The 19,363-nt window shown below is 56.2% G+C and overlaps 1 protein-coding gene across 1 annotated transcript; it reads right to left on the minus strand.

Moving 5' to 3' along the window:
* Nucleotides 1–1,293: 1,293 nt before the first annotated feature.
* ETS2 (ETS proto-oncogene 2, transcription factor) lies at nucleotides 1,294–18,691 on the minus strand. The gene is made up of 10 exons (XM_045852571.1): nucleotides 18,407–18,691; nucleotides 14,294–14,365; nucleotides 11,813–11,924; nucleotides 10,598–10,717; nucleotides 10,046–10,246; nucleotides 8,552–8,635; nucleotides 7,316–7,540; nucleotides 6,226–6,489; nucleotides 4,436–4,554; nucleotides 1,294–3,505 (listed from the first exon to the last, which is right to left on the minus strand). Exons 2-10 carry the CDS (start codon nucleotides 14,363–14,365, stop codon nucleotides 3,290–3,292), a joined length of 1,413 nt encoding a protein of 470 aa, XP_045708527.1. The 5' UTR covers nucleotides 18,407–18,691; the 3' UTR covers nucleotides 1,294–3,289.
* Nucleotides 18,692–19,363: the final 672 nt, after the last annotated feature.

The raw sequence follows: 19,363 nt of genomic DNA on the forward strand, positions 1-19,363 counted from the left end.
TGTGCAGTGAAATGGGCCAACAGGCTGAAGCAACATTTTCCATGTGACTAATGCACAATGTCACAGGATCCCACAGGGGTAGAGATCTATTCCAAGTGCAAGACAGGCCCGTGGGATTTACTGTCACTGTAGGAAAGTTCGTAGGTATGGTTTCAAATTCCAAAGGCGACGAACCTTCAAGCAACTTGTCAGTGCGGGTGTCGTATAAAGCAACATCCACAGTTATCTGAAAGTTACTACCTTCCCCTCCCTCTTCCAAGTTACGTATCTCTGTGAGGCCTAATTCTCTTCAAAATGCATCACAACATCTGAAGGCAGCAGCAGGAGAATCCAGGCCCCTCCTAAGAAGCCAGACACCAAAAAGATTGGGCACCTGTAAAATGCCATTGTCGTCTTCTTATAAAAAGCTTTCTCATAAAAATGTTAATAATGTTGGTGGGCTGCAATGGGAGTAAAAGAGAGAAAACTGTATTTGAACAATGGTTAAAAGAAAAAAGAAAAAAGCACCCCCCCCAAAAAAAAAAACCCCGTTAATGTTATTTTAAAAATGAATCACTTTCAAGTGTGCGAATTTCTAACGTGGTGAATACTGCTGACCAGCCAGTGGCGTGCTGGTCAATGTTTAACAACCAGCCCCTGCGACGGAGGGAGGGTGGGCGGAGGTGGCCCTCTCAGCTGTACTGTGTGCTGATTTCGAGGTGTAAACACTCCCATCACGGCCAAGTTCAAACTGCCAGCTCGGCCCTGAAGCCCTGAAGCAGACTCCGAGAGCCCAGGGAGTACCGTGGGGGTTCTGGGGCGTCCTCACTCCTGCAGAGTGGGGAGGAGCCGTGAGGAGGAGTGTGAGGGTGCCCGTGTCCCAGGTCCACCACCCTCCTGTCTGCTTAAGGTGAGTCAGCCAGGTCAGGAGTCCAGGAGAGTCTTGGCCTCGATTGCCGAAGTCCTGGAACCTCAAAGCCTCATGCTCTTAAATGTAAACACCCCCAAGTCTCGTCTGTAGGTAGGTCTGCCACCTCCCCAGCCCCGGCAGACAGAACCCAAATCTTCCCATTCCAAAGGCTTCTTAAAAGAACTTTCGGTGGTCAGGAACGCTTTGGGGGAATTCCTGGAGGGAGGGCACACAGCTGGCCCCAGCTTGGTCACCGTTTACTTAGGCGGCTGTGTGTAAAATCGGTTACACAGAGACGTGACTCAGGGCTGACAGCCGCCGAGTGGGGTGGCCCTGGGCTCAGCGCCCTCCCTCCCCGCTCCGTGTGGGGGTGGGGACGAAGAATGACTCTGACGAGGAGGAGCTTATATAAACAAAATAGTTTATTATTTGGGAAAGAAACGGCCAAATCGCAAAACTTTTCTGCTTAAGTTCTGCCCATCGCTGCGCCGGAGGTTGACAAAGGGACTTCAGTGCCCGTCCCTCTTGGGTCGGGTTGCGTGACGCTGCCAACTCGGTCAGTAAAAAAAAAAAGTTAAACATTGGCTCCGGGTGGTTCGACCCCAAACAAAGTGAGCAGCGGCTGAGATCCGTGTTGGCAGGCAGCGTGTTCCCAGTCACGTCTGTCGATGTCACAGACAGACAGACAGACAGACAGACAGACATCCGAGCGGTCCCCAGATCCTTGTCCTGTTCCGAGTCACTGGGAACTGCCCCGTGTGGCTCTTCTGGAGGCAGTGCTGCGTTTATCAGCTCCTCTCTCTCTCGCCGAGCACGAGGGGGTGGCACAGGGACGGGTCCAGGTGTCCCCTCGCGCTGCTCAGGGCCACCTGTCTGACTTGCCCACCCTCGGGGGCCGGATCGTTCACGAAGGCCAGGAACACGCGCTGGCCAGGGAGCACCTTAGAATCTGCCGCACGTCTCCAGGGCGCTCGCTGGAACATCTTCCTACCGAGAACCGGTTCGATGCATCCTCTCCAGCCACGCTTGCTTACACCCTGCGCCTCTGGGCACTCAGCGTCCGAAACGTAAGAAAAGGACAAGCCTACGTCGCCGTGGCCGCTGCGCAGAAAGGAGCGGCGTGGGGTCCTGACGGCCCAAAACACGGACGGGACGGCGGGCTGCGTTCGTGTCTGAGCGTGTTCCTGTGGCGTCCCCTGCCCCCTGACCTTCAGCCCCGCACGGTGGGTAACTCTGTGTGCGGCTGAGACACAAAACGAAGCGTTCTTACATTTTTCTCCCAGTGCATTACTTTTATGGTAAAAATAGCTGGTACGTAAACCCCTCCTGCTCTCTGAAAAGGAGTCGCGTCTTTCCAACATTAGTTTTCCTATTTTAATCCTCCAGCGTCATCTGGGGCTCGGGAACGGGGCACGGGGTTGGCCGTGGCTGGTCGGGGAGGTGAGTTGTGGGGGAAACACAATGGGGTCGGGAAAGAAAACTCTGTGCGTCCACTGAGTTGAAAGGCATGCATAGGAATGGAAAACATATGGCATTTGTCAAGAAAAATACTGCTTTATAGCTTTTACATGACAATTAAAGGAGAAACCAGAGGCCAGGTGTGCCCCCAGATAATAACATTAAGTTTCTTATAAAAATTCCCAAATGTACAAAGTCCTTGCCAGATACAACCCGGGCAAAACAAAACAAAACAAAACACCAGGGATGAACCCTCTCAGACCTCTGTCCTGCAGGCCAAGTCGCTGTAAATAACGCACACCTTATCTTACACATCCTTGGCCCGCTGCGGCAGAGTCGACGTTTGCAAAACGCTGTCTGTGCTCTCGAAAAGGGGAATAAACCTTGCATCCTTATTTCACATACAGTAATATAATTATTTTAAATTACAATATACAATTTCTGTTAAATAGACCTGTGAGAGGATTCTGGTAACAATGAGAAGATTACAGTCGTATGTACAAACCCACTTCTGAAATGGCACTTTGCTTCCTGGCCCCTCCTGCCCTCTGAAACAGAGGCCGCTTTTGGCTTTTGTGACTCCTGGTTGCCAAAGGCCAACGAAAGTGGGAAGAAAAAAAAAAAAAAAGGTGTGTGTCCACGACGTGTTCGCTCCTCGGAGAATGCCCGACAGCCCGGCCGGAGCGGCAGGGCCACGCAGCCCGCCCCGGAGCGGGCCCCCACGGGGGGCCACGGTCACGCGACTGCGTCATAAATAGCTTTTCCCCACCCGCAGGCTTCAGAAGCGACACGCCGGGCTGCTCTGGGCGAAGAGCTGCGGTTTCCGACGGAGTTAAGGCCACTGCTTCTCGGCGACTTCCCTGGAGTGTTCCATCATCGGCCTGGCAGGGGCCCGGGGACAGTCGGTCAGGAGGACCCCGTGGGCGGCCCCCCCCCGGGGCCTCAGTCCTCCGTGTCCGGCTGGACGCCCAGGATGGCGTGCAGCTCCTCGGGCGTGAAGCCCAGCAGGTTCTGCAGGTCGCACACGAAGCGGTACACGTAGCGTTTGCCCGACGTCTTGTGGATGATGTTCTTGTCGTAGTAATAGCGCAGGCCCCGGCTCAGCTTCTCGTAGTTCATCTTGGGCTTGTTTTTCCTCTTTCCCCACCGGCGGGCCACCTGCGGGGGGGGGGCACGGGTGGAGACAAGTTCAATTCCACGGGGCACTTAAGAACACGGGAATGAAGTCCCCCTGATGACGACGCCGCTGCGTGCTCCCGGGGGGAATCCGCCCACTAGAAGACCCCGAAGGTGCCACCCGTTTTAGGACGGAAGGATGAGAGTGCCAGGGCACTGTGTCCCTCGGCTGGTTCTCGGGGGACGGAGGGAGGGGCGGAGCGCAGTGCGGTGCCCCACCCACAGCTCTGTCTGAGACAGGACTCCACACCTCCTGCTCCAGAAAACCGCCCGCAAGCCGAGGGTTCCCAACGGAGGGTTCTGCGACAGGGGAGGAGCTGTGTCCCCTCCCTCTACCTCCTGGGTTCTGAGTCCCACACTCGGACAACTGCCGAGTGGGGTTCTGAGCCAGGTGACATCACCCCACCCTCAATGCTTCTGTCTCCCAAGGGGATGGGAGGTGACAGACTGCGCCGGACCAGTCAATGACCCAGAACTTCTCTAATGCTGTCCCGATGGGCAGGTCTGGACCTGCCCTTGGCTTTCTCCTCCAGACGGGACTGGGGCGGCTCGGCCGAGCTCAGCTGTGGGGCACAGCAAAGCCCAGCAGGGCGCATGCGTCGGGGTCCAAGGCTCGCTCCCCCAAACAGAAGGAAGCAAGTTCCCCGAGGCGTTTTTCACACGGCCAGGAGAGAGCCTCAGTTTGCTGCCTGCACCCTTTTATTCAATGACAAGGCAAGACGGCGAACTCTGGCTGACTCCAGCGCACCTGCCCAGAGACACGGCACACCTGTCCACAGGGCCAGGGCCGCACTCGGGTTCCCCCCACCCCCACCAGGAGAGCCCCTCTTTGTCCCAGGGAACTGAATTTGCGAACCCAAAGGGGTGACAATAGGGTGGAAAGTCCTAAGGTCTCTGGGGCTCCGGCCATACCTCATCGGGGTCAGCGAGCTTGAACTCCCATCCGTCGCCGGTCCAGCTGATGAACGACTGGCAGGACTTGTCAGAGAGTAACTCCAGGAGAAACTGCCACAGCTGGATGGGCCCGCTTCCTGGGGAGAGGGCCGGGTTACAGGCTTTTATAGACTCAGAATACGGCAAGGCTTCGGCCATCCTAGTGAAACCAACAGGCTGAGGAACTCGCGCCCCCTTCCCGGGTGCTGCCGGGAAGGGCCACCCAGGTGCTGGTGACAGTGCTGGAGGCTGGCACGGTGAGGCTGGACACCAAACAGGGGTCTTCGTCCATGCCTCCTGCTCCCAGAGAAGAGGTCAGTGGACCCCTGAATGCTGGGAATCCCGGGCTACCGACTCTCGGCCTCAAGATTCGTCACGCCGCGTCACTGTCCCTTCTGTGCAGTGTGGGTTTCTACAGACGCTGGGTCAGGACGGGCGGTTGAAGGCGGGGCACTGAACCATAGAAGGCGGCGCATTATTCGTGGAATCCTGCGCTGTGGCTTTCTGGCCACGTGACGGTGGCTAAAGGGCTTAATCCAGGACTCGGATGTGTCCAGAGCCGCCTGGGCATCTGGAGCGGCACCCACAGCCTCACCACCTGTGTGCCAGGGCCTGTGCTCGGCAAAGTGCCCTTAATGGGCCTTTTCCTCATTAGTATTTAGAACCAGCGCCTTGTGCAGAAGCACCTTCCAAATACGAGGTATAAGACACAGCTCCGAGGCCAGGTGCCACACCCCGGATCACATGCCCATCCAAGACCTGTCCCCTAAGACACAAAGGCCGTCGGCTGGGAGGCTGGGCTGTGAAGCTCCAGGAGTTCTGGAACCAGACAGAACTGGTTGCCTGTGTCACCAGACAGCTGTGTCACCTGAGCGCATTTCCCCATCGGTAAAGTGGGTCAACGCCCCGCCCACGGTGGGCTGTCCTACCGATCACATGCCTGGCTGCCCACACCGAGAAGGCAGGTAACGAACACTGAAATGAAAACCCCCAACCCCACGGCTGTTTATTTTCCTGTCCGGCCCTGACCCCCAGGAGAGAAATCTACGACACTGCTCACTCACGCCTTGGGTATTTTTAACCCATCTCCACGGCGGTTTGTTTTACAGGGCAGGAAGAAATGGATGAGGCCTGCCCGTTCTTATTTTAACCTGTGAGATTCTTGTGAGGAGGTATTTCTTACATCCCCAGTGGCTCTCTATATAGTCAAAATAGCTCATTTAAGGACACTATGAAGCAATTGGAAAAAAAAATCTCTATTTTCGCTCAAGTGCTGGAAATATTTGTCTCTAAAAACAGCTGTAATATTTGGCCCTTGCCTAGAATAGCTCTTGCCCAAACCGTGCAAACAAGATGGGTTTTAGGAGCAAGGAAAGGTGAACAGTCCTGTGTTCTTTGAGGCCGGCTGGCTGCCCCTCCCCGAGCTGGTTTACATTCTTTGACATTCTTGGCGACAGTGAGTCAGCGCTAAAGCCTCCGCCGGCCCCTGTCCCCTCCTCTCCGAACGGCTGAGTGCATCCCAGGTGGCCGGAGCAGCCGTGGTCTCCAACCGCACCGCTAGGCCGAGTCCACAGCATTCCTACAAGGCTGGCCTTCTTGGAGTTCAGACACAGCTTGTCTGGAGTCGGGATTATACCCCACGGACCCCATGCATGGGGGTGCAGCGGCAATGAGCTCCGACCAGGAACACCCTCGCTAAAACCTGGCCGTGCTGGGCGGGGCAGGGCACGGGGGCGGGGACGGACTCCCGGCGCGGCACACTCCCTCACCTGTGAAGCCGGCCAGCACGGCCGCAGGTATGACCGGTTTGCCCTGCTCCACCGGGTCGCTCCTCTCCTGGATGTAATCCTTGAAAGACATGGTCGGCTTGCTGAGGCCCAGGGCCTGGCTGCACTCGTCCTCGCAGCTCTCGAAGGACGGCACCCGCTGCTCCAGCAGCGACGACTGGCTGTTCCAGGACTGCAGCAGCGAGTCCGAGCTCTCGAAGCTGCTGTCCCTGCCGTTCTCGGGGGCGTCCGGGTCTCCGGCCTTCCCTGGCGGGGACAAGCAGGCACACACTCAACCACGCGCCCGGCCACACTGCGGACGGGGCACTGGGCTCTCTCCGCCCCAACGGCGGCACATCGCTACCAACCACCCCCACTGCACGACCTTCCCTGCGGGTGCAGAATCGTTCAGACGCCCTAATGCTCTTAAACCGCGGGGCTTGCTCCTTAGAAGTATGCAGTACAACCACATCTCCCACCAACAATCGAATCGATCGATCGAGCGTAGCCTCATGGGATGGAGTCCGATACAGCAGCAACAAAGGAGTAGCGTGACCCCACTTATATCAAGTTCGAAACCAGGAAAAATGATGCCGATTATTTCCGCTTGGGGGGGGGAGGATACTGATAATGGGGAACGGGCAGGAGGGCGCCTTCTGGGATGCTGGAACCCCATCTGCACCGGGGTGGCTGCTACACAAGGTGTGTGTTTGTAAAAACCCCAGCAGCTGCATCCCCGGAAGCTTGAGCACCATGCGCACACGTCTCCGCAAAAAGAAATGTTAGATTCCTACGCTGTCCCCCAAATACCCCACTGGGTGGAGGGATCTGTCCAGGACAGCAGGCGCTTATTGCGTCTGGTTTACCCAATGCCTTCCCGGCCCACAGCCTGAAGCACGTCGGGGACACGCCTGCGGAGTGAGTCAGCCATCTGTGGCAGTGACCCAACGTCCCTGAGAAGGACGCGTCCTTGACTTCCCCCGACGGCTGAACACGGGACGGTGGACGGAGAAGCCCGTGTCGCCGTCTGACTGTGGCTGCCGGGTTCGGACCCAGAGCCCGCTGGAGGGATCGGCGGGGAGCCCCTTCTTACCAGCGCCGTTGGGGATCAGGCTCAAGCCGCCGCCCGCGAAGTCCTGGCTGACGGGGCAGTAGCTGACGTTGACCGCGCTGAGCCGCGACTTGGGGAACATCTGAAACTCCTGCTCGGCACCGAGGCTGCCGGGCGCCGCCGCGGAGGGACACATGTTGTCCAGGAGCCCGCCTTTGGGGAAACTTGGCGTCTGCATCCCGTACGGCGTCTGCTCCACGCCAAACCCTGGAACAGAGCCATGCGACCGCGCAGCCATTAGCGGCCGTACGTGACGACGAGGACCCTCCACACCTCTCACCAAACGGAATGCGAGCCGCTCTACAGGACCCCCGGCCTTCGCCGGCCCTCGGTGGACATGTGGGCTTTGATGGGTGGGCTTTGCACAGAGTTCTCCTTTTTCAAACCATTCATCCTCCCAGCCTCACATGCCCTTTTCCAAAGCGCCTGCTGCCTCGGGCCCAGGGCGCCGCGCCCCCGTGTTTACGCTGCTATGTCTCTCACGCACCAGGTGCTCTCACGCTTCCCTCGGAATGACAGGGGTCACTGGTGCTTTTGGCCTCCAGCGCCACTGAGGCTCGGACAGACTAAGTGATATGCACCTGTACGTGACACCCAAGTGGCATCTCCAGCCCCCTGCCCCCCGGCTGGCTGGGGGGACTGCCTGTAACCTATGTTCTTCACCATGTCAGCAACCAGAGGGCAGACCTGAAGTCCATGACCCCTTTTGCAACCCCAAAGGTCAGAGCACACGTGGTCTCGCTGACCCCCCACGGCCCGCGCCGGCCACCTCTCACCCCTTATACTAGACTCATCCCAGCCATATCAGCTCACTACATCCTGCCCTCCCTCTGTGCGTGGCCTGGACCGCCATCGGCCATTAGGCAATGGTCAAGTTTCTAGCAGCCCCGTTTAAGGTGTAAAAGGAAACGGGAAACTTGAACATTTTACTTGACCTAAGATATCAGTGATCATTTCAGCAGGTAATCATAGTACTTTTAAAATTAGGAAGGAGCTATTTTCCATTCTTTGTCTCGTACTGAGGCTTCCGGATCTGGTGTGCACGATGCTCTTATCACACATCTCAATGTGGACGAGCCACGTTGCACGCCCCAGTAGCTCCACAGCCACGCGAGGCCACCACACGGGTCAGCGCAGGCCTAGACAGTGCCTTTGGGCCGCCCGTGAACTAGCATGATGACTTAACACCAAGATCTTAGGGGCGGAGCACAGACTGACCTAGTGAATTGCTGTTGATCCAGTGAGGGACGGAGTTGAGGTGGGAATCCTCTTCGTACTGATCTTCTGCCTTCTCCTGGTTTTCTAAGGAACGGGAGAGAGGACGGTGGCAGGTCAGGAGCAGAACAACACAAGGAAAGAAAGTGACTTTCCGAATTCCTGCGTGTGGTTAGGTCAGAACAACTCCACGCAGTCAGTGGTGCACGTTTAATCCAACTGTGTCCCAAGCAATTCCGTCCATTAAAACACATGAGACAGCCATGCATTTTCGACAAGGAGAGGAAGTTTTCCAACATGAACGCCGTCACAGGCAAGTTAAATTTTCTACTGTGCCATCTGAAAGACCTCGTGCCAGCGAAGAGTGACATGCTGGCGGGGTGTCACCTGCCCCAGGTGGGGGCTGGGGACAGCTGGTGAGTTGGGCAGACTCCCTTCCCGCCTCCTTCTGAAAGATGCCTGTCCCCCCCCGCCCCGCCGCCCCCAAGGGTGCGGTGAGTGCTACACAGAAAGTGGGCCACAGGGGGACACCTGTGCCCAGGAACTTGGAGAGGGGAAAGGTGTGTGGCTGTGTGTATGTCTGCCCCCTACAAACACAGGGAGCCACACGCCCACCCACCCACACCCACACACGCAGCCCAGACTCACACCCGAGGAATGGTAAACCGGCCCAACTTGCTACAAACAGATGTCCCCAGAGCTCTGTCGGGTCAGACTTGTCCCAAGTTCAAGGAGCATTTGGGGGTCTCTAAAAATACGTTTCCCTGGCCCTCCGAAGCCATAACCAGAAAGAGCTGGCGGTTGACCCTGAGGTGGTTTTAAAATTCTGAGTCGACAGCAGATGTTGAAACTCAGTGCTCACCCAGATGAGGCCCGTTTGCCTGAACTCTACAAAGCGGCTCGTTTTCTTCAAGTTTTCACTTACGTGATCCCTCGCTACAATTTTTTTTTTCTTTTTTAACTCTGGCTTTTTAACAATGATCTCCATGCTCTTATAAGGTCTGATTCGAGACTTTCTATATGATAAGAGTTCTTTGTTCGGTGGCCAGTTTTTGTATAACACATCAGTGTGGAAAAACCTATCAGTTTGTTTAAAAACCTAAAACCAAAAAAAATGTATTTGTTGGACTCCATCTGGACTTGGGAAAATCTACTGTAGAATTCATGGAGTTTGTCTGAATAGAGGCTCCCTCTTGCCGAAGCTGGCTCATTTCTTCTGGTTCTGGAAGGGGAGCCACGCACCAGGGGGACTCTTTGAGGGCCCCTGGATCTAAGCCACCACGCCGTCCCCTCTGACGAATGCTGTCCGGCAACAGCGGACAAGTCAGTGACTGAGGTAACCGCTTCGAGGTGGCACTCGGGGCCGTACGTGCGCCCTGAGGTGGGTCCAAACCTACTGCCTCACATCCGACCCTCGCCCGTGGCACTTGCAGGCCACTTCCACCACTTAAACCTTTGACCCCACAGCTGTATGCTCTCCCCTCCCGTGGCTGGTACCTTTGATCATCTGCTCCAGGTGCTCCCACAGAATGTCGCCCACAAAGTCCGGTGCCAGCTCCAGGAAACGCTCCTTGCCCAGGTTACACAACACCTGGCCGTTCATGCCGAACCTCTGCAGGTTGACGTTCACCAGGCTGAACTCGTTGGTTGCCCAGAGCAGCCACTGGCAGACCTGCTGCTCCGTCCACAGCCAGGGGTCTATGGGGAGGGGAGGGAAGACAGAGCGAGGGAGGGATGAATGGAAGGAGGCAGTAAAACCACAGGAGTCACTGCTGATTTACCCAGCGAGCCCACTCGTGCACCAGAGGCCAAGGGCACGAGCGTCTGAGACCCCCAGGTACACTCTAACATGGGACCACCAGTCCTGGCTGAAGTCCTGGGCGGACTGGGTTGAAACCAACACTGGCTCAGGTGAACCCCATCTCTGCCACTCTTGCAAGATGCATTATACAAAAGCTCAAAAAAAAAGAACCCATCTCAAGGAACGGCGGTCAGGTCCGCACAGCACAGAGCATTCTCTGGAAAGCAGCCCCGGGGAGAGGCACTTACTCTTGGGGATTCCCAGCCGGCGCTGCTCCTTCTTGAAGCCGCTGAAGGTGGCTTTCAAGGCCTGACTCATCACGGCCTTGCTGCAGGGGGTGAGCAGGGGCAGCTCACAGCTGGCCGCATCTGGAAAGAAACCCCGGGGCGACGTTAGGGTCCCACAGCGGGCCGTGTCGGAGGGAGAAATCCTACTCTTCAGAAAAGAACGGTTCTGATCTCCAACCCTGACATAATTCCGTAAAGGGGTATGAATATCAACAGAATATTTTTGGATGAAAATTGAAAAAAAACTATCAGACATCTCGTTAACAACACTGATTAAAAACAATCTACAGTGTTATGCCCGGGGAACATGTCTAGTGGAGGCTATTTGAAAGTTTTAGACAATGAGAGAAAACGCAGGATTTTTGGCCCAAAGGCTTGAGGGATTGTAAATACATCACTTGGAAGCCAATTCCATTACACTGAGCAGCAGGCAGAGACTCGGGGCCCTGTACAAACACAGGCCTCCGTGCCCATGAGCTTGGCGCACTTCCAACTTGTATTGAGAAACAGTCTTCTCTGGACTCCCTCAGCAATTTCAGGAATGATAAATGACTGTCGCACGATGGCACGCTGACGCAAGCACATGTGTTTTAATTAATTTTCTGGACTCTATTTTCCAGCACCTACTTCATATGACAAAGTCATCTCTGGAATGTCTCCAACTAATAACTCTCTCATGGTAACTGCAGAGGCGTTCCTCGACGTGCCAGCCCCTTCTGAAGGGTAAACATGGCACGAGGAACTACACTACAGAAGTAAAAACAGATGGGTAAAGATTAGCAGGAGTGACTGGCTTGCCCCCAGCCTCCAGGGGATGATCTGTGAACCCAGGAGAAAAAGTTGGGGTGCATTTTAACGTGCCCCCTCTGCTGCTCTGCTGAGTGACCCTGGGTGCTGCGGGCCGGAGACACCCCGATGGAGACCTCAGGGTCCTCTGCAGGGTTGCCCGCAGCAGGACACCAGCCCTCCCTGGGCAGCGTGCGGCAGGGGAGACGTCAGAATCCCCACACGCACAGGAGAGGAAAACGGTCTTGTCCCAGGTCCAGGGCCTCCTTCTGGCTTTTTACACCAAAGACCCAAGACACCGCTGCTCCTGACTCCTCAACTGTCATCTCTTTACTAAGGGAGCTGCTCTGGGCAGTCACGTGCGACCCGTCCACCGGGGCAGCAGGTTACCGTGGGAGATGGAGTCCAAGCCCGTGGGCACCTCTTGGAGCGCTTGCTTCTCGTTCAGGGAGGGGAAGATGGCAAACAGGGACCCGTCCAGGGTGTCAAAGGCTGGCTGGCGCTGCAAAAACGGGTGGAAAGAACACAGACATATAATATTTACCTACTTAATGAGCGGTTTTCAAAGGGGTCTTTGGGCAAGCTGACCGATGCACCCTGACCACACCGGCCACGGTGAAGCCTCGCCTGGAATAAACCGGCAGGACTCAAGCAGCTTTCTAGGACGGCCCATGGGGTCAAAAGGAGTCCTCGTCACTCCGGGTCATTAAATCACCCTCGCAAAGCCGGGACGACCGGGAGTTCATTTTCAATGGCCTCCTCCGCGTAAATGAATAAAGTAGGTAAACGATCCTGAAAACACCAGAATCCCAGAGCAGTGCCGGGACGGGGCTCGGAGCCCAGCTGGTCCGAACACCTGGCCCTCCTGTGGCATCATCGGAGAGGAATCCAGTCAGGCCGCGGGCAGGAGAAAAACGACCTTTTGCAAAGCCGTTTCAGGTCACCGCGTTTAACGTGAAAGGCCGATGGCTGAACGAAAACCGAAAATCACACGATGACATAAAAGAGCCGCGGATGCGCTTCTTTTGAAATGTTCATAACGAAACACTTTCACTGAAAGTAGGTGTTTCCCCCCCATCCACCCCAGTGGTTCAGAAGATAGTAAAACATGTGAGAAAGTTCCTTAAGGTGCATTTTTACAAAAGCAAAGCGTATTAAAAAGAACCTCCCCTCCCCCGCCCCACAGCCACCTGCGGTGAAGGATTATTTCCAAAGGACACAGACTGTCCAGTGAGAACCATCTACCGATCGGGGAAGGGAGGGCAGGGTGCCCAGAGACGAAACCCCACTCGGGGTGCCGCTCTCATCCCAGCGTTTGTCAACAAAACAGCCTTTCGTGTGGGACTCGCTCCCGAGTCACAGAGGAGGCCCTGAGTCACCACTGCCCGGCTCGTTAAGGGAAAAAAAAAAATGTGAAGAAAGATTACACTTCTCCAACATAAGCTGGAAATCCCAGGTCCTGTGTAATCCAGTGACACGTGCTGAGTCATCCCGAAGAGAATGGGTCACACATTTACAAACACAATGGGTCCGTGTGCTTTCGTTTTAGAAATGCAGAAGGAGGGGGGCACAGATTACACAAGAGGGCTGGCGCGGGCCCAGCCGCTCTGGGCGACGAGTCCCAGGGCCCGCCCGGCCCTCCAGGACCCGCGGCGTCGAGGGAAAAACCAAACAGGCATGTTCGGAATACTCATCCAGATTATATAAACGGATCCATCACGTCGGGCTAACTCGGGGGGAAAAGACCCAATCGACGTTTCACCTTCCGACTAGCACTGCGCCCAAGTGACTAAGAAACGTCTTTCCTTCACTGACCGTAAGTTCTTTTTTTTAAAAAATCAGGAAGTCAAAAGACAATCCCCACTCGTGCTGGGTATTTCAACACACCAATTCCAGGGACCGCTCTCCCCCACCATCCAGAAATCGCACGGACAACACCAACTCATCTTTTAATTTGCGGGAGGATTTTTCTGCCTGGGGGTGTGGTTTCAAAGTCGGTACCATCGCAGCCTGTCCAGTGCCCGCCACGCTGAAAACACCTGACCAAACCAACCAGAAAGCGCCCTAGCCTGAAGCTGGACGACCTACAGAATCCTCGAGAAAGGCCTGAGCCCATTTTTTTTTTTTTTTGGCTCTTTGGGTCCCATCAGACAAATAACCTCACGGTGATCTCCAGAGTAAAACAGAGCATGCCAGAGGCACCTATTTATACCAAACCCGGAGCTCGGAGGAGGCCCACCGAAAACCACCGCTTCTGAGATGCGTTGACGACACGCAGCTAAAAACGAGGAGAAGGCAGACGGGGAATCACCCATTGGCATGGCTGTGGCATGCTCCCACGGAGAATTAAGACAGAAGCCCCGTGACCTGTGTGTGCAGCAGAAGCGCCTTTCATCTCTCCTCTGTTTGCTGGCTCCCACGCACACAGCTGCCCCGCGGGCTCGGGCACGTCAGCCAGAAGCAGCGGCGAGGCCGGCCCGCCTCTCCCAGGCAGTTCCACTGCACCTCTGAAACAGTCTTCCCACGGTCCGAGGGGACTCCTGCTCTGGCCGCCTGAGGACCACGGGCCTTTTTACCTGGCAGGGCTCTCAGACGCAAACAACCAAGGCCTCAACTCCTACAGGTTAAATGGGTTTGTACCCTGGAGGACAAACAGTATCGGTATCAGGACGCCCATTTTACAGACCAGGAAACTGAGGACCAGAGAGAGGAGGCCAACAGCCCAGAGTCACACAGCCAGGGAATTGAAAACTGGGGCTAGAACCCGCCGTCTGGGGCCCAGCCCGGCCGGTTTTGTTCCGTTTTGTTTTCCGCCGAGAGACCGAGCTTTCTAAATTGTATAAAAGAACTTTTAATCGGGACTTCACTCACCTTGAGTGTCCCTCTGTAGCTGTTAGACACAGGGGCCACCTGGTCCATGTTCTTGATTCCAAAATCATTCATCTTAAAGAAAAAAAAAAAGGAAGAGGAAAATGAAGAGTCAGAGGCAACAAGTCAAGTATTAACATTTCTAAGGCGTCTTCAGGGGGCTGCCCGGCTACACAGACACTGAATTCTGGGGAATCTGTCAGGTTCTACCCATTCATGGTCATTCAGAACCAAACGCCAGGAATTCTTATTTAAAAGCCCTTCCCACAAAGGCTCTGCAATTGAAGTAGTTAAGTAATAATACGCTAATTCCCACTGAATGCCACTTAGATCAAATCGCTTTCTGTGGCTGCTCTGAGCCTCCCTAAGGCAGCCTGTGAGCTTCTGGGACAGGAGGGGGGAGGGCCTGGGGAGGTGCCACCTCCGGGCTGCCAGGGGGCAGCGGCTCCGCCCAGGAGCCTCAGGGGCACCGGAGAGGGCCCACCCCAGGCAGCTCCGGATAGGTCCAGATCCTGGGAGAAGCAGGCACAGGAGCCCCGAGGCGCCCCCCACTCCACACCGGAGGGGCTCCCGGCCCTGGAAGATCAGAGGCAGGACCCTTGCTCCCGACCAAACCCTCTTCCTGGTCCCGTGTGAAGCACACAGGCTCCAAACACGGCTGCTTTGTGTCGCCCAGCTGTGCATTTCCTCAAGAGGCCACTCCAACCCCAGGTCTGCCTGGCTTGCTCTGATAGCCTCTGGGCTCCCACGGGACCTGCGACCTGCGCTGCCCAACCGGGTGGCCACCAGCCGCGTGTGTGGCTGCTGGGCACCTGGCACACAGCCGGGATGCGGGTAACACACACACACACGTGATTTCAAAGATCTCGCGGAAAAAAGTAAAAAATCTCAGTAATAACATTATAGTCACTGAGTGTTTGCATAACATTTTGGATATATTTGGTGAATGGAAATATGCTGAAATGAAGCTCACCTACTTTATGTATTTAACGTGGCTGTCAGAAAACTTAGTTACATATGTGGCCTGCATCTGGGCCACGCTGTAACAGACCAAGAACTGACCTGGGGCCTTAAAACGTAATTGTTCTGCCAGGTAAATGACATACTAGTAAGTGAGACAGGTACCTCGATAAGGCCACCAGTGTTAGATAAAAGACCAGAGAAACTAGAACTCATTTTCAAATGACCTGGGTGAGTTCCTGGCCACGGAACTGAAGGCCCACAAGGCAACTTGACGGGGCCGGCTAACTGTCCCCCCGTCTCCCCTGGGTGCTCCCACCTGTTCCAACTAAGACCTTCGGGTAATTAACACATACTGTGCAATTGGCAGCACTCACTGGAGGTGGCCAATGGCATATTTTGCTGTAACGAATTGGGTTTCTTGGTTGCTTTCTTGATTTTTCTTCATGATCAATCTTGTGGCTAAACCAAGCTCCCCAAACAACTCAGCACGTGCACACACGTGCACACACGCACAAGCACCTACACGCTGCCCCCCCAACCCCCCCGAAAGTCAGGGGGGTGGTGTCTGTCTCAGGGGAGGCCAGAGGCGCTGCACAGGGCTGTTAAAACCCTCCGAGTGCGGGTAACTGCCCTGGCGGCCAGGGGGGCTGGGGAGCACCAGGATGATGTGATAGAGCTGCTTGGGGAGGGCAGGGGAGGGCCCGGGCTTGCCCTGGACCAAAAGTGGTCACTTATGCTCAGAATCTCCACTTTGTGGGCCACTCGCGCTCAAGAATCAACATTCACTACTGGTGCCGGCTGCCGTGACGGATTCCTCCTCGCTAAGGGCTGAGTCTGCACTGGGGACTGTTCCTCCTTCCCACCTCACTGAGTCTCCCAGACATTCCTGAGAAGTCGGTGTGCCGGGGTGAGGCCCGGAGACCTCCGGGAACCTGTCCAGGGTCACACAGGTACCACCAGGGCTTTCAAGGGGCACAGTGCAGACCACGTGGCCGTCCAGGGTGGCTCAGACCCGAGCACCCGTGTGCCAGGACAACCTGGTGGGCCTGGGCCTCGTCCCGCCGCACCCCGCAGACCCCAGACAGCACGCAGATACCAGACCCGGCCCCTGCGGGCTACATGTCAGGTTGTGAAAGGCCCCCTTAGCTCAGAGCTTTCTGGCGTGCATCTGAACCGACCAAGTCCTGTTAACCTGTGCATTACATACACAAGCCTCAAACCCTAGACCAAAATGCAGAGCCCGCCTCCTTTTCCACATCTGGTTTGCAGAAGCTGGGTGACTTGGGAAACAGAGAATACTGTCCCACCTTCACAGAGAGCGAGGACGCGTCAGGTGATGGAACAGCTTCGGGGGGGGGGGGGGCTGGAGGGGGTTTGTGTACAAATACTTGGGAGGAGAAAAGGCAGCCTACCACGCCCACATAAACAGTGGTAACTACTCACTACAGAACAGAACTCTTCTGCGGTCCAGCTTTTAACTCGCTTTGTAAGAACCACACAGAACCAAAGTGGTTTCAGGCAGACACAGGACTAACCGAATTTGAGCTCATTCACTTATTGCACTCAACATGGCTCCTTAAGGTGGCCGACAGGCCACGTTTCTCCATGTAAATCAATTTTAAATTTGGGTCCTTTTGGTGTCGACCTTTGGATTGCTGCTTGTGAACAAATTTTTTTTTTTTTAAATAGAAAGACAAGGAAAATGGCAGAAATCTAAGTGTTGAGGATGGTTAAACTTTTAAACAGCAGAACCTGCCTGACAGCCACAGCCTTCGTGGAACAAGTGATCACTCACGTGAGATCAGACCACAGGCTTGTATGTAGGGAAATTGAAAAAAAAAAAAAAAGAAAAAGTTGAAACCAACAGGTACCCCACCGCCCAATATACTTTTCAAAGGCTGGTGTGCTTTTTCCCCCTTGAAAGTTACCACTTTAGCGAGAGGAATGACTAATCCCAGCAATGAGTGTCTGATATTTCCCTGCAGAACTGCCGGTGCTAACATTTACTGTACCATGATATTACTCAGAATTTTAATAAACCTTAACTTGGAGATTTATCTCCCTGATGGGTGGTGGTGTGGGCAGGCAGATGGCGTACAGGCGCTGCCATTGTCCGGAACAAACAGAGTCTCTCAGTGGTGAATTAAAATAAATTACCCTTATCTCCACGGGGGACTGCTCACTTCTTTACTTTCTAAGTAAGTAGCACGTCAACTACTATTTTAAGCTACCTTAAATTGAATACAGGCCAATATAAAAAGTCGCCTGTGCTTTAAAAAAAAAAACCCCAAAACCTCAATGCACAAACGCTCACTGATATCCCTTCATTAAAAATGCTTCAAGAACAAGAAAACAAAAGCAGCCCTTCGCACCCCCCTCCCCATTTCCGATAGGCTCCCGCTGCTCGACTCGCAGAGCCCAAGGGCCCTCCCTGATCATCCACTCCTGGGCGCCCGGCGGGGGTCTCGTCCTAGAGACAGGACGCGCGGGCCGCCCCGGGCGGGCCCTGGACGTGGCCGAGCAGGTGACCAGGGGCCCAACGTTTTCGGGGAGCCGCAGTCTCCCAGGTATTTGAGGTGGTCGGCGCCCCAGGTCCGCCCTGGCCCGGCGCGCTGCGGTAAGTCAGCCGCAACCCCGGGCGCCCTGGAGCCCCCTCCGACAATCTTTCCTGCGTACTCCCAGCCCCTTCGCGAAATCAGGTTCCCCGGAGTGCCCAAAGGCAGGAACCGCCACCAGGGCCTCGACATTCTTTTTAAAAACAATAACAAGCGAAACAAACCGGCGCGCACGCCCGCCCCAGCCGGCTCGGCGACCCTGGGGGCCGCGGCCCAAGTTCGCCGCCCGCTCCCCGCGTCACGACCCGGCCCATCACGAGCCCTACCCTGGGCCCCGCGTCCCGACCGTCCTCAAAGCCACCGGGCCACCCGCAACGCGAGCCCGGAGAGGCACGGAACCCAGACCCAGACGCGCGACCCCCGAACCCTAGGAGTAGCCACCACCCAGCTTGGACCCCGGCGTACGGACCTCGGCGCTACTCAGGTCCCCAGCCCGGCTTCTAGGTCCCCGGGGAGAGGAGCGGGCGCCGGAGGGCGCTATGTACCGACCCCCCGGCCCGCGCCGGGCCGGACCGCCCACCCGGGACCCAGCTCTTACCGCGCCGCTTCTGGCAGGGCCGGCGCGCGGTCGGGCGGCAGCTGCTCGGGCCCGGGCTTCTCGGTGCGATCGCGGCTGGGCCGGGGCCGAGGCGCGGGTGGGGCGCTCCGGGAGGCCGGGGCGAGGGCAGGCAGGCGGTCAGGCGGGCGGGCAGTCGAGCAGGCGAACGGGAGGCTCCGGGCGCTCGGGGTTGCGGCTGCCCTGCGCTCCGCACCGCCGCTGGAGGAAGTAATCCGCCCGGTCCCTTCGCAACGAGCTCTTCAGGATCGGTGAGAGGGGGGCGGAGGGAGGGGAGACTACAGGGGACGGGAGGAGGGGCATCGAGAGGGGAGGGGAGAGAGAAGGGGAGGGCCGAAGGATGGGGGGAGGAGGAGAGGAGGCGAGGGTTGAGAGGAAGAGGAGGGAGGGCAACGGGGGTGGGGTAGGGGCGGAGCCGGGTTTTTCCGGCCCGGACCTCGCTGCGCCCCAAGGCCGCCGGCCTCCGTCACTCCCTCGCGTGCGCCCCGGAGCTCAGGCGGAGAGTCTCCCCAAGTCGCGAGCCTTGAACCCCAAATACTGGTGCTGGTGGCCCCGAGCGGCCTCAGGGCTTGGGTAATAAGAGGCCCCATTCTGGGACGTCTTCCTAGAGCTTTGATTCCTTATCATTCTTTTTGTGAAAAGACTGTGAATGAGATGATACACGTGCGAACGGGGCCCTGTGCTGGGGGGCTGGGTCCACCCTGCCCCAGGCAGTCCGGTTCCCACAGCCTCCGTGTGGGTAGCGCCCCCTAGAGTTGAGCGATGCCTCAGCTGTAACCAACCTGAGCTGCTGTGATCTAAGGCGCACGATAATTCTCCAAGACCTTCTTGTTCCCCCTTTAAATATGAGGGAATTGAACCTCGGGGTAAATAACTTGCCGGGTCATAAAACGTGTAATTACCACCCACGGTCCAAACCATTGCCCATATTCTGCCAAG

Source organism: Phyllostomus hastatus, unplaced genomic scaffold (genome assembly GCF_019186645.2).
Source record: "Phyllostomus hastatus isolate PE091 unplaced genomic scaffold, TTU_PhHast_1.1 phas_contig_948, whole genome shotgun sequence".
NCBI lineage: Eukaryota > Metazoa > Chordata > Mammalia > Chiroptera > Phyllostomidae > Phyllostomus > Phyllostomus hastatus.

Bases quoted from the DNA above. Each gene is read 5' to 3' on its own strand.
- ETS2 (XM_045852571.1), bottom strand. From the start codon at position 14,365: ATGAATGATTTTGGAATCAAGAACATGGACCAGGTGGCCCCTGTGTCT. The intron at 8,636-10,045 runs GTACCAGCCACG...CCCGTTCCTTAG, and splicing joins CCTGGAGCAGATGATCAAAG to AAAACCAGGAGAAGGCAGAA. The intron at 3,506-4,435 runs GTATGGCCGGAG...CCCCCCCCGCAG, and splicing joins AGCTCGCTGACCCCGATGAG to GTGGCCCGCCGGTGGGGAAA.